Genomic DNA, 14,730 nt, shown 5'->3' with positions numbered 1-14,730 from the left:
TCGGGTCACTCTGATACAAGGGCCCCAGAGTCCACCATCTCTCGCCCTCCTCCAGGGGGCATGGAGGCCTCTGTATCTGCACCACCTGACGTCCCGGACCCAAGGGCAGGTGATGCTCCGTCCCAGGAACAGGGAGACCAGGTTCCTCCCCTGGATCTCTTACCACCGGAGGCATCTTCCTCTTCCTCTCCGGATGAGGCAGTGGCGGGCACGTCGTGCACAGGTCCACCCCCAATAGATCTTCGAGCTCATCAGGACCTGTTACGTAGGATGGCCCGTAACATGGACCTACAGACGGAGGAGATAGTGGAGGTGCAGGACCCCATTGTAAATATCCTCGTGGCGGATGTCCCATCAAGAGTGGCGTTGCCCCTGATCCGCACGATCCAGGCGAACGCAACTACGATATGGCAAACCCCTGCCTCTATCCCACCTACAGCGAGAGGGGTGGAAAGAAAGTACTTTGTCCCTTCCAAAGACTACGAGTACTTGTATACCCATCCCCAGCCGTGTTCACTGGTGGTGTCATCAGTGAATGCAAGGGAGCGCCACGGTCAACAAGCTGCAGCGCCCAAATCAAAGGAGGCTAAGCGACTCGATTTGTTTGGCCGTAAAGTTTATTCAGCTGGAGGGCTGCAACTTAGAGCGGCTAACCAGCAGGCGCTCCTGAGCCGCTACAACTTTAATTCCTGGAACTCTATGGGGAAGTTCAAGGAATTGGTTCCCCAAGAGTCCAGGGAAGAGTTTGGGGCCTTGGTTGAGGAGGGTAAGAAGGTGGCTCGGACCTCCTTACAGGCCTCCCTGGACATAGCGGACTCGGCCGCCAGAACCCTGGCCGCAGGTATCGCTATGCGAAGGACCTCCTGGCTCCAAGTTTCGGGTTTGCCCCCTGAATTACAGCAAACCCTACAGGATTTGCCCTTTGAAGGACAGGGGTTGTTCTCGGAGAAGACGGACTCTCGATTGCAGAGCCTCAAGGACTCCAGGACAATCATGCGCTCCCTGGGGATGCATGTTGCGGGTCCCCAGCGCAGACCATTTAGGCCCCAGCCTCAACGTTTTTACCCCCCTCCACCTCGTCAGAGACAGGACCCTGCCAGAAGGCGAGGGCGAGGTGGTAGGAGAAGATGGGCTGGCCCTCAACCCGGTCAGAACCAGGGGCCACCAAGACCACCTTCAGGTCCTCGACAGAACTTTCGAAGGTGCGGTCGAGGACGGCGCCCCAGTCATTCCCCAGGATCCAGACCCCTCCTTTCGGGATCGCCTCTCCCACTTCCACCGTGCTTGGTCCCTTATAACTTCGGACCGTTGGGTCCTCCGCACGGTGGAGAGGGGATACGCTATCCAGTTTTCTTCTATCCCCCCCTCCCACCCCCCTTCCCCGTCCCTCTTCAGGGACCCTTCTCACGAGCAACAACTTATACAGGAGGTTTCTACGCTCCTTGCCATGGGGGCCATAGAGGAGGTTCCGATAGAGTTAAGGGGCAGGGGATTTTATTCCCGTTACTTTCTGATCCCCAAGTCCAAAGGAGGTCTGCGGCCCATCTTGGACTTGCGCGGACTCAACAAATTCGTAGTAAAGTTGAAGTTCCGCATGGTCTCTTTGGGGGCCATTATCCCTTCCCTCGATCCTGGAGACTGGTTCGCCGCCCTCGACATGAAAGACGCATATTTTCACATCGCAATTTACCCACCTCACAGATGCTTCCTGCGATTCGTGGTAAACACGGTGCACTACCAATTTGCAGTCCTTCCCTTCGGCCTATCCTCGGCCCCAAGGGTGTTCACGAAATGTATGGCTGTCGTGGCAGCGTACCTTCGTCGACAAGGGATACAGGTGTTCCCGTACCTAGACGACTGGCTGGTACGCGGTCGCACCAAGGAGCAAGTTCAAGCTCACGTCCACATAATAGTGCACACATTCAACGAGTTGGGCATCCTCCTCAACAAGGACAAATCCACTCTAGAACCTACCCAGAGAATAGAATTCATCGGCGCAGTTCTAGACTCCAGTCGTGCACAAGCCATCCTGCCAGACAACCGATTTGGCACCATCAAGAACCTCATTCAAGGGCTCAAGGCCTTCCCAACTACCACGGTGAGGTCGTGCCTTACCCTGCTGGGCCACATGGCTTCCTGCACGTACGTAACCAGGTATGCCAGACTTCGGCTTCGCCCACTTCAAACCTGGGTGTCATCAATATACCGTCCACATCGGGACAGCCTGAACATGGTGGTCACGGTCCCGAACTCGGTCCTGACCTCCCTCACCTGGTGGCTAGATCACAATGTGGTCTGCGAGGGGATCCCTTTTCACACCCCACAACCCTCTCTGCACCTGGTCACAGACGCTTCATCTCTGGGTTGGGGCGCCCATCTCAACGAACACCATACCCAGGGCCTGTGGACTGCACCCCAGTTAGCCCTGCACATCAATGTTCGGGAACTGATGGCGGTGCGCCTGGCGTGCCAGGCATTTCTCAATCTTCTACGTGGCCGTTGTGTGTTAGTTCTCATCGACAACACCACGGCCATGTTTTACATCAACAAGCAAGGAGGAGCACGTTCATCAATTCTATGCCAAGAGGCCATTCGCCTGTGGGACTTCTGCATCGCCCACTCAATTCATCTCACGGCATCGTTCCTCCCTGGAGTCCAGAACACTCTAGCGGACCGACTCAGCAGGTCCTTCCAGACGCACGAGTGGTCTATCCGTCCGGACATCATACATTCCATCTTCCAGAAGTGGGGGTTTCCCCAGATAGACCTGTTTGCATCTCGAGACAACAGGAAGTGCCACGTGTTCTGCTCCCTACAAGGTCGAGCTCCGGGCTCCCTCTCGGATGCGTTTCTCCTTCCCTGGAAAGACCACCTGTTTTATGCCTTCCCTCCGTTTCCTCTGGTCCACAAGGTACTGCTCAAATTGCGCAGAGACCAGGCACAGGTAATTCTGATCGCTCCAGCGTGGCCGAGACAACATTGGTACACCACACTGTTGGAACTCTCGGTTCAGACTCCGATCCCGCTTCCGTTATGTCCGGATCTCATCTCTCAGGACCACGGCCGGTTGCGTCACCCCGACCTGCAATCACTCCACCTCACGGCGTGGCTGCTCCATGGTTCACCCAGGCAGAGCAGCAATGCTCGCTCTCTGTCCAACAGATTCTGCTGAGCAGTAGGAAGCCCTCAACACGCACCACGTACCTGGCCAAGTGGAAGCGGTTCTCCTGTTGGTGCGAACAACGAGCCACGTCCCCGTTGCAGGCACCCATTCCTCTCATTTTGGAATATCTCCTCTCCCTAAAACAGCAGGGGTTGGCGATATCTTCAATTAGAGTTCACCTGGCCGCTATATCGGCCTTTCACCCAGGGGAACTCGCGTCCTCGGTATTCTCTAACCCGATGGTCGTTAGATTCCTCAAGGGCTTAGACCGGATGTACCCACAACAACGTCAGCCCGTCCCGACGTGGGACCTCAACCTGGTTCTCTCCAAGCTCACAGGTCCTCCATTCGAGCCACTGGCCACCTGTTCACTTCTGTACCTATCCTGGAAGACAGCCTTCCTCGTAGCCATCACCTCAGCAAGGCGTGTTTCTGAACTCAGGGCGCTTACATCTGAGCCCCCTTACACAGTTTTTCACAAGGATAAAGTGCAGCTTCGTCCACATCCTGCCTTTCTCCCTAAGGTGGTTTCTCCTTTTCATATCAACCAGGATATATTTCTCCCGGTCTTTCATCCTAAACCACATGCCACTCGCCAGGATCAACGTTTGCATTCCCTGGACGTACGCAGGGCCCTGGCCTTCTATATTGACCGCACAAAGCACTTTAGAAAGACGACGCAACTCTTCGTTGCAGTGGCCGACCGAATGAAAGGCTCACCGGTCTCCTCACAACGCCTATCCTCCTGGATTACGTCTTGCATCCGGACTTGCTATGACCTGGCAGGTGTCTCAGCACCGCACCTCACCGCTCACTCCACGAGGGCCCAAGCTTCCTCCACTGCTTTCCTGGCACATGTTCCGATCCAGGACATTTGTAGAGCGGCGGTTTGGTCATCAGTCCACACATTTACAGCTCACTATGCACTAGTACAGCAGTCCAGAGACGATGCTGCTTTCGGATCAGCGGTTTTGCACACAGCAATATCTCACTCCGACCCCACCACCTAAGTTGGGCTTGGGAGTCACCTAATGGAATGGATATGAGCAAGCACTCGAAGAAGAAAAGACGGTTACTCACCGTTGTAACTGTTGTTCTTCGAGATGTGTTGCTCATATCCATTCCAAACCCGCCCCCCGTCCCCACTGTCGGAGTAGCCGGCAAGAAGGAACTGAGGGGGCGCCGGGTCGGCTGGGGTATATATTCAGCGCCATGAAGGCGCCACTCTAGGGGGCTCCACAGCCGACCCGCCGGTGTTGCTAGGGTAGAAAATCTTCCGACGATCGTGCACGCGGCGCGCGCACACCTAATGGAATGGATATGAGCAACACATCTCGAAGAACAACAGTTACAACGGTGAGTAACCATCTTTTCTTACATATCTAATTTATCTATCACTTTTTAATCTAATCTAATTTCATCTAACTCCAATGTCCTTGCAAAATCTTGAAAATTCAAGTCACTGATATATACTTTCAACCTTACCTTTCATTTAAAAACAATTTTTTAGTCTGGGAATTATCTCAAGTACCAGGATTCCCCCAATTAGCCCTCCATGATCTTTACAGTAGTCCAATGTGAATAGATTTCATCTGGAAAGGGTCAGTGTGTTAAGTGCCATTTTCTCACTGTGTTGTATGTTCCAGGGCATTGCATTAGCAACAGCAGCATCACTGTGGCCCTGGTTCTCATCTGGATAGCATCTTTCTTCTGGTCAGTGGCTCCAATACTTGGATGGGGCAGTTATACAGGTAAAAGGCCTCTCAGACATTCCTACAGTGATACAACTGGCACATTTGCTCTTAATAGATCAAAGATGATTTCCCTCTTATCTTGCTGTTTATTGTTGAGCAGACTGATTATCAATAGAGCTGGGAGTATAATTCATAAAGAATAATTTATCCAGGGAATGCTTATGATTGTACTCTGGGTATACCTCAAATTGCAGTTTTGGGCATGGTACTTTCTCTACATCTTCTCTAATCAGTGATATTACATTACATGGATGAAAGTACTGCTTATGAGCTACTTTGTCCAGATGTTTACATCCTTTCCAATATTTCCCTATATAATCTACTTGTGGGATGAAATTCTGGCCCCACTGAAGTCAATAGGAGTTTTGCCATTGATTTCAATAGAGCCAGGATTTCACCTTTGGTTTGCAAGGTTCTTACTGAATGTATCCAGATAAGTGCATCAGAACTTTTTGATGTTAAATATGGATAAGACCAATGTCTTTTAGAGCTCAGGGTAAGTAATTAATTTTCTCTCTCTGGTTCCTGTCTTCTGAAAGTTAATTCATCCCATTTAAACTTCATCAGCTATGGAGAATTAAGAGGAGTTATTTTTGATTAGGTCTTGTCATTTGATGCTAATATGAGTTCCATTGCTGAATCATGCAGGTTTCACCTGTTTAACTTTTCCAGGGACTGTAAATACTTGACAGTGTAAACAGCTAAAACTTTGGTTCATGCTTTGCTTATTTGTGATGTATTTTATTGCAATGGTGTCTGAGCAGTCACCTACTTAATTTTTTAAAAACTGTTTAAAGTCTATAGAAAACCCTGCTACTCATTTCATTTTGGGGAGTCCTAGAAACCTTCATTGCAACCTTTGTTCAAGTGGGAAATATTTAGGCAGGCTCTATTGCTATGAGTCAAACTCAATATTTTGTTACTGGGACAGATTTACAAAGGGGTTTGGCTGCTTAAAAATACAGATAAGTGCCTAGTGGGATATACAAAAGCACCCATTAGATGTCTAATTCCCATTGACCTTCTGTTAAATGCCTAACTTACATAGGCACTTTTGAAATCCCACTAGGTGCCTACCTGCATCTTAAGGCACCTAAATCCCTTTGTAAATCTGGCCCATTATCTAAGCATCTGTAGCCCCTTTATAACTGAAAAAATTGTGTATGCTCTAGTTTGCAATTTATGTTTGATCTCCGTTTTTTTCAGGTGTGTTTTTCCATTATCTGTGCCATTTGCTGTACAGTAACGCTTGAAAAATGCGACTTTAAGCGAAACGATGTTAAGCAAATCCAATTTCCCCATGAGAATTAATGTAAATGAGGGGGTTAGGTTCCAGGGAAATTTTTTTCACCAGACAAGACTCTTATTTTTATATAGATAGATAGATATAGATATAAAAAAATAAAAGACACACACATAGTATAAGTTTTAAACAAACAATTTAATATAATACTGGTACACAGTGATGATGATTGTGAAGCTTGGTTGAGGTGGAGGAGTCAGAGGGTGGGATATTTCCAGGGAATGCCTTACTGCTAAATGATGAACTAGCAACGGGCTGAGCCCTCAAGGGTTAACACTCACATTCTTACTGTACAAGGCAGCAGGAAAGGAGGGAGGGCAGACAGAGACACACACCCTGTGTGTATGTGTGTGAGAGAGAGAGAGAGAGAGAGAGAGATGCGCATTTCCCCTTTAAGTATGAAGAATGGAGTCAGAAGTACACTGCCTTGTTAGTTAGATCAGCAAGCTGAGACAGGACCGCAGCTGCTGCTGCCTGGAAGCTCCCTCTGTCGTGTGTCCCCCCTGCTCTATGGAAGGAGGAGTAAGCAGGGTGCAGGAGCAGGGGGGAGGGGGATACCCTGACATTAGCCCCCCTCTTCCCCCCCCCACAGCAAACAGGAGTCTCGGGGAGCAGCTCCAAAGCAGAGGGCAGGAGCAGCACATGGCAGTGGGGGGAGGGACAGCTGCAATTGCTAGCCTGCTGGGCAGCTGCTGCACAGGGAACTTAGGGGAATGGGGAGCTGACAGGGAGAGCTGTCAGTCCACCCTGGTTCCAACCACCCACCAGCTAGCTGCAACAGGCTGCTCTTTCTGCAAGCAGTGGATAAAGCAGGCAGCTGCCAAACGACATTAAAAGGGAGCATTGCACAACTTTAAACGAGCATGTTCCTAATTGATCAGCAACGTAACAACGAAACGACGTTAACCGGGACAACTTTAAGTGAGGAGTTACTGTATTTTTTATTCCTATTTCTTATTTTGTAATTTGTTAGTTAATTGCTTGTTGTATTATCTTTGATACAATAACTTATTATTATGCTGTTTGGTACCGAGATCTTAGAAAAAGTTACTGTGTAGCAAGTAATAGCACATGGAAGAACATAACTTACAATAGTATAAAACCTACAGAATTAATAACCATTTTTCTAAGAGTGGGAATTAAAATATCGGACTTTACTGTCCCCCCAAACAATGGTTTCTTCATGCTAAATAGGCAGTGGAAATTTAAATCAGAAGCAAGTAGCCTGTAATACATTTTGTTGCAATCCATGAGGTCTTAGAAAATTGTGTCTCTAGAACATTATCTCATAATTCATTAAATCACCATGATCACTTAGTCCTTTGCTTTTTAAAAGAAGAAATCTATAGGTTTTAAATGGATAATTCAAATGCTTTAAGATTGATAAAGGGGAAATATGTTAAAAAGGAAAAAAGCTAACCAAATTATTTTGTTTTCTAGATCGCATGTATGGCACATGTGAGATAGACTGGGCAAAAGCCAACTTCTCTACAATCTACAAGTCCTACATTGTGTCTATATTTATCTGCTGTTTCTTTCTACCTGTGATTGTCATGGTCTTCTCATATGTGTCCATCATCAATACTGTCAAGTCAAGCCATGCACTAACTGGAATGGGTGATCCAACAGATAGGCAGAGGCGAATGGAGCGAAATGTCACTCGGGTACGTCTGGGTGCTTAGTATATCTGTAGTATATAAGGAAATAATCTTCTATGTTCTATAGAAACAGCATTAGAGTTCAATGAAGAAACTGAAGACTTATCAAATTGGATCACAAATGAACATTAAACCAGAACATGAAAAAAAATCATGCAGTCAGTCAAAAATATGGAGAAAATATAACTGAAGTACTTTATTTATGGATCACCAAAGATTGTATCCTCTTCTTTTTCTGAAGCGACAGTGCTGTGCAGAGAGAAACTTATGGTGGAATTCTCAAAAATGCTAATCACTGGCCTAACGCTGCTTCCTGTTCCATCAAAGTTAATATGAGATTTAGTAAAAGCGGAGTGCTTTAAAAATCCCACTATTAATTATTAAACCAGGGTATAATAAAAAACTGTTTCTTCCTACTCTTTTCTTCTGCTCGCCTTTCTTTTCCCTTTTGATTCTTATCCTACATTTCCTTCATTTCTCCCCACCCTTCCAACCCCCACTCTCTGTCCTTCTACCATGTATAGGTCTGTTTCGTCTTATGCGGGGGTTCTGTTCCGCAGTTAGCGCTTAAAGCGAAAACCACGTATAGTCAAAATTCCATTGAGTTCAATGGTGGGCGGAATCGCCCGCATTACAGGTATAGTATTGAAATTGTTATTTTTCTCTTTTTTTTTTGTTTTTGTTTTTGCCGACCCCATAAAGTTGAAATCGCCCATGTTGAATGCGCGTAAGATGCGACAGCCCTGTATCTTTTTTCTTTCTTCTTCATGGTCCTCTTTCCAGTCTCCCTTCCTATTTCTTTTTCCTGCCCGTAGTTGACTGTTTTTATTTCATATTCCCTGCATCTTCATCCCAATTCTTTCAAAATATAAGTGGCAAAAAAATCAAACGTAAATTATAGTTAGGCACCTAAATCCATATTTAAGGCCCCAAGTAAGTGGCCTGATTTTCAGATGTGCTGAATATCCACTACTCCATTGCACTCATTGGGAACACTCTCTGTCAAATGCTTCTAAGAACCAGGGCATTTATTTAGTGCCTAAGGTGTCAAACTTTTTAGGTATTATGTTTGAAAATATTGGCCTAGAACAGTGGTGGGCAACAGGCAGCAGCCGCTGGCCGCCGCTTCCCGCAGCTCCCATTGGCCAGGAATGGCGAACCACGGCCACTGGGAGCTGCGGGCGGCCATGCAAATGTAAACAAACTGTCTGGCAGCCTGCTAATGGATTACCCTAATGGGTCGCAGGTTGCCCACCACGGGCCTAGAGCCTGATTTTCAGATGAGACGATCACCCATCATTCCTACTGATGTCGCAACTGGGGTTGTGTGATTCTCAGCACTTCTGAAAACCAGGGGTCTACAAAGGATTTTAGCTATTTTTATCTCAGTAAAATATTTAGAGTGGACCCAATTCTATATCTTTGATTTATTTTGAGAAATACCTATCTGAGCTGTCCAAACAAAGCCAGACAACATCTATGAATAAGAACCAAAGAGCAAAAGTTGCAAAATCTGGTCCATAGTGTGTCCTAATGCAGGGGTGCTGGAACTAGCAGAACTGGGGGTGCAGCAGCACCCCCTGACCTGAAGTGGTTTCCATCATATACAATAACATATGACAATGAAGACGTACACTCAATTCCTCATTTAAAACAGACAATCACTACATTTTCCATATAAGAAATGTGCTAGATTCTGTACAAACATATAGTAACAGACAGTCCCTGCCTCAAATTGCTCACCATCTAAGATGAAGCGTGGGAGGGAAAATACAGGCACAGACAGGTGAAATGACTTGCCCAAGGTCATACAGCAGGTCAGTGGTACAGCTGGGAATACAAGCCAGGTGTTTCTTAGCCATCAAACCACACTGCATCTCTCTGCTTCTTTAGTGTAATCCAATGTACTGTATTGTCTTAAGAAAATAAATGAAAACATCTTTCTCTTTCCTAGGTTTCTATTGTCATTTGCACAGCCTTTATTATAGCATGGTCTCCATATGCTGTCATCTCAATCTGGTCTGCCTGTGGCTACTCTGTGCCCAATTTAACCAGTATCTTTGCCAGTCTGTTTGCCAAGTCTGCCAGCTTCTACAACCCCATTATCTACTTTGGAATGAGCTCCAAATTCCGAAGGGACATTTTTGTCTTGCTGCATTGTGCTAAGGAGACTAAGGACCCCGTGAAGCTCAAACGCTTCAAAAACCTCAAGCAGAAGCAGGAGCCTTCTCCTTCTCAGAGAGAAGAGAAATATGCAGCGGCGGTCCAGCCTGCAGCCAGTCCTGATTCTGGGGTAGGGAGTCCAACCAACACCCCACCTCCCAAAAACAGGGAAGTGTATTTTGGTACCTTTGATTCTGCATCTACCAACCCTGATATTGAATGTGATAGACTGTAAGGCTGCAATTACTATGTGCACCCACTATCCGTACAACTAGAACAGATTCAGCTCACCACTTCTGAACAGCTCCCTAGTTCCCATTCCATCTGTCTCTTACTCTAGAACTAATGACGACTCCAGTACGTCTTAAAGCAAATCAGGATGTGCTAAGCAAATATCATTCTTATTATATATGGGTTATAAACTGCAGTGCAGCAAATTACAATGGTGGGCATCAAATCTAGTGCCAGAGGGAATTTTTCCTTCTCTGGATCTTAGGGTGACCAGATAGCAACTGTGAAAAAATGGTACAGAGCGTGGGGGGTAATAGGCTCCTATATAAGAAAAAGTCCCGCAAAATGGGACTGTCCCTTTAAAAAAGGACATCTGGTCACCCTACTGGATCTACAGTACAGCATTTGAAAGACTTTATTTAGAAAATTTATCGGTTAGCCAAAATCACTAATATTTTCATATCCAAATTATATTAATTAGGTGATTTCATTTCCCAAAGCACATTTTCCCAGCCTTTTCTACCCTTTAACAGTCCCGGATTTATCCCATTCCTCTGGCTTCACAATGCTGCCGTTAGTCAAAGGCCAAAAGGGAAGTCTGCATCTGCTAAGATCACTATAATGCTGCTCCATGATCAGCCACTAGAGGGTGTGCAAAAACCACATGCTCTCTACAGGAGACTAACACTGTCACCTCCATGATACTCTCTGGCTACTCACATTAGAGGGGTGAGTGGGTGGGGATGGGTGTAGAAATAAGAGTCCTGAAGTCTAGCTAGAACTGAGTGCAGTAGCAGCCATGTCACTGGGCTAGTTGGCAAGCTCTTTGTGCACAGGCAATGAATAGCAAGATGCTGTTCTCACAAGAGTACCAATAAAGTATGGTTTGAAAATTATTTAAAAAACAAAACCAAAACCCAGCCTTTATTGACTCTTCTCAGGGCAGTCCGTATATCTGTCCAGGGATACAAAGCTGCCAACTGCTAGCTAGAAATAGCTGCTCTATAAAATAGTAGGACAAGGGAGTGATTTAAATAGCGAAGCTGCGGGGTTCAACCAGTAAAAAGGCTTTATTTTTCATGCTATTGGCAGACTCTGCCTATTCTGTCAGGTTTGTTTTGGAAAATGAAAACAAAGAGAGAGATGTCTATTTTCCTCCTCCTTGGGGGCTATTCTTGTTCACAGGCTTCCACCCAAAAAATGTATTGGCATGTTTACAGTAAACACGTTCCCTTTGAAACATTGTATCTGCATGTATTCATTGGCATTTGTATGTTCCATCATTAAACAAGATAAATAATTAATGGTTTGCAAACCTCATTACTAGTTCTGAATCTCTGACATCTGAGTGTCCAAGTACATAAACATTGTAGTTGTTTTGCAGAAGTATGCTTATCCATGTGTGTTTCTTGGGAAAGTTATCAAAAAAAAGATCCACCTTAATTTCCTCCAGTTAGTATATTTGGTTTGAGATTTTCATCTGATTTGAACTTAAAAGACAAATACACTTTATAAGCAATGGCAGTGAACTATGGTTTCTTTCATGGCCGTAGAGCTGAACTGAAAGTGTATTCATTTTCATGGAAAAATTTTGAGAATTTGGCTTTTTTCTATTTCATTATCATAAATAATTAAAAGCAAATAGGTCAGCTGCTTGTGTCTGGGAGAAGCTGCATTCCCCAATCACAGGAGTGAATCAAACCCACAACAGATTTCAGGCAAAATCCTAACCTGACTGGATGGACTGAAGCAGGGGTGACAGAGGGGTGAGTAGCAGGGTACAAACCCTTCCGTCTAGCACAAGAACCATGCCGCTGGCTCAGTGTGTGCAGGTGCTATGCACTATTGAGTACACTTTGCTTCTCCTTTGATGTGAGGCACCCTGCGGCCCCAGCTGACGCACACTGCTGTCTCAAGTGTACACGTTAGCTATTTAGCTGATGGGCTGGTCACGTCTCATCACCAGCCACCCACCCACCTAACCTGGCTCCCCCCTAGTGCTTTGTTGTTTGTAAGGGAAACACACTGCCCCCTGCACACAGGAAGATGAAAAAGGGGGTGAGTAGGTTCCCTATGCCTTTCTCCCAATACACTCACTGCAGGAGTTGGCCCTTAGGATACACAGAATTGCTATGGCAATTCACATCAGAAGTGACACTCCAAAGGATAGTCTTGCATAGTTAAGACCCACTTCCATGGACATCTTCCAACTCTGCAAGAGTGGAAGCTAGAATTCAGTCAACTGTAATGTAGGCTACTTTTGACCACTTGAATAGATACACAATCACATATGCACAAACAAATGGTGGAATTGGATGATGGTGGGGATGGGTAGTGGTGGAAAGGAGGACACCAGAAAAGGAAGAAGTGCGTGAGGAAAGCAGGAGGGAGAAGGAGCAGAAGCAGAATGCAGGCATATCTGCTGATGGAGGAGAAGGTGCATTCAATTCTCCCAAAAGCTTGGGCAAGCAGCAACGGTACTTCATCTTGCAAGGACTGTGCAGTAGTAAGCTATGGTCCTTCATCAATACACAGTAATGCCACAGAACCCTGGCTCCCATTAAAAGAGCACCCCCAAGGCAGTCTATCTGGCTGTGCCGGTTAGGCAGAGGAATACCACTGAAGACACCAAACATGTGGTACAGGCTCAGCAGCAGCAAGCGCAGCGAAAAAACAGTGGCATGTTTGTCACTAAGTGTTGCTCAAATAAATAGACACCATATCCAGAAGCCTTGAATAGAAGCAGTTTTGTGATTGCACGCAGATACCAGTGTGTGACACAATGTGTGTGGGGGGAGAGTCTAAAATGTGTAACATCCCTTCAGTGCACATAAAGTGATTTGTTTCATGACTTAAAGTATGAAATAATTGCAATCATGGAGGGTTTTTAAAATGTATCTCCAACTGCCAGAGATAGGGACGACTCTGAGTTACTACAGTGAATTCTTTCCCAGGTGTCTGGTAGGTGGATCTTACCCACATGCTCGGGGTCTAACTGATTGCCAGATTTGCAGACAGGAAGGAATTTTTCCCCAGGTCAAATTGGCAGAGACCCTGGAGGTTTTTCATCTTCTTCTGCAGCGAGGGACACAAGTCACCTGCTAGTTTGAACTAGAGAAAATGGTGGAGTCTCTGTAATTTGAAATCTTTAAATCATGATTTGAGGACTTTGGTGATGTAAGCAGAGGTTAGGGGTCTCTTACAGGAGTGGGTGGGTGAGGTTCTGTATCCTGCGATGTGCAGATCAGAGTAGATGAGCACAATGGTCCCTTCTGGCCTTAAAGTCAATGAGTCTTTGAGATTTTTGTTCTATTTTTCTTCCCTTTTCTTTCATCATTTTTTTAGGAAAAAAAATTATGATCTTAAGACAGTGGACTGTGAGGAGAGTCCAGTTCAGTCATGGCTTTGCCACAGACTTCCTCCGAGATGTTGGGTAAGTCACATCAGTCAGAATTTTCAGCGGTAGTCACTGATTCTGTGTTCCTCATTTTCTGGAAACATGACTGGATTTATTTTCACAACTGCCATGTGAGAAAGGGAAATATTATCCCCCCTTTCACATATGGGGAATTGAGGCACAAAGGGCCAGATCCCCAAAGCTATTTAGGCACCCATCTGCATCTCTAGGTGCTTAATTACCTTCCAAAATCTGGCCCAAAGAGAATAAGACCAACATTTGCAAAAGTGTCCACTGTTTTGGGGTGCCCAGCCTGAGAATTTGAGGGTCTGATTTTCAGAAGTGCTGAACACTCTCAGTTCCACTTGAAGTCAATGGGAGTTTGGTTGAAATCAATGGGCTCTCAGCACCTGAAAATTCAGGCCTTTGGTCTCTCAAATTAGGCTCTAAAATTTGTGTACACTTCTGCAAATGTTGGGCTATTATCTCTGATCTTAATTCTTCATTTGTGAAAAGGAGAGGCTATGTCCATACCTCACAGGAGACTTGTGCAGATAAATTCATTGGTGTATGTGATAAGGCCGCAGAGAGGTTTTTTTGGGACTTGGAGCAAAATTTGAAACTGAGCCCCCTACACTTCCAAAAAAATTACCAATGAGGGCAGGCCCAGGGGCAAGATGGGGTTGGAGAATAAGCCTGCCATTCATTCACCCCACAGCCGTGGCTCTTGTCCACTAGGGCTGGGCTCCCCACTCCAGGTATTGACACGTGGTGCAAACTTGAGTGGTGCTGTAACACCATGCACTGGGTCACAATGCCACTCACTCAAATTTGCCTGACCATTCCTCCTTCATGCCAGAGGGGCAGGTGGGCCAAACCCGAGTGGTGCTGAGACCCCAAGTTGCAATGCCCCTCTGAGGGAGCCCTTGGTCAAACTGCCCCTCCTCCCCCTTCTAGGAAGCTCTGGTCTGTGAGGTGCAGATGTATTGTGAGAGCACCATAAAAAAATTCCATGAGGAAATTAATTCTGTACTGAGCCCTGAGTTTGGATATGGCAAGGT

At 46.1% G+C, this 14,730-nt stretch overlaps 1 protein-coding gene across 1 annotated transcript in view; it reads left to right on the top strand.

Moving 5' to 3' along the window:
* LOC128834611 (opsin-5-like) overlaps positions 1-10,276 on the top strand; it is a 59,877-nt gene extending 49,601 nt beyond the window's left edge. Inside the window, exons 4-6 of the mRNA XM_054023542.1 lie at positions 4,810-4,914; positions 7,661-7,884; positions 9,833-10,276. Coding sequence (XP_053879517.1) covers positions 4,810-4,914; positions 7,661-7,884; positions 9,833-10,276 — 773 coding nt within the window. The remainder of the gene's footprint in view (positions 1-4,809; positions 4,915-7,660; positions 7,885-9,832) is intronic.
* Positions 10,277-14,730: the final 4,454 nt, after the last annotated feature.

The sequence above is a fragment of the Malaclemys terrapin genome, chromosome 3, assembly GCF_027887155.1.
Source record: "Malaclemys terrapin pileata isolate rMalTer1 chromosome 3, rMalTer1.hap1, whole genome shotgun sequence".
Taxonomy (NCBI): domain Eukaryota; kingdom Metazoa; phylum Chordata; order Testudines; family Emydidae; genus Malaclemys; species Malaclemys terrapin.
This window is presented reverse-complemented; position numbering and strand designations above follow the sequence as displayed.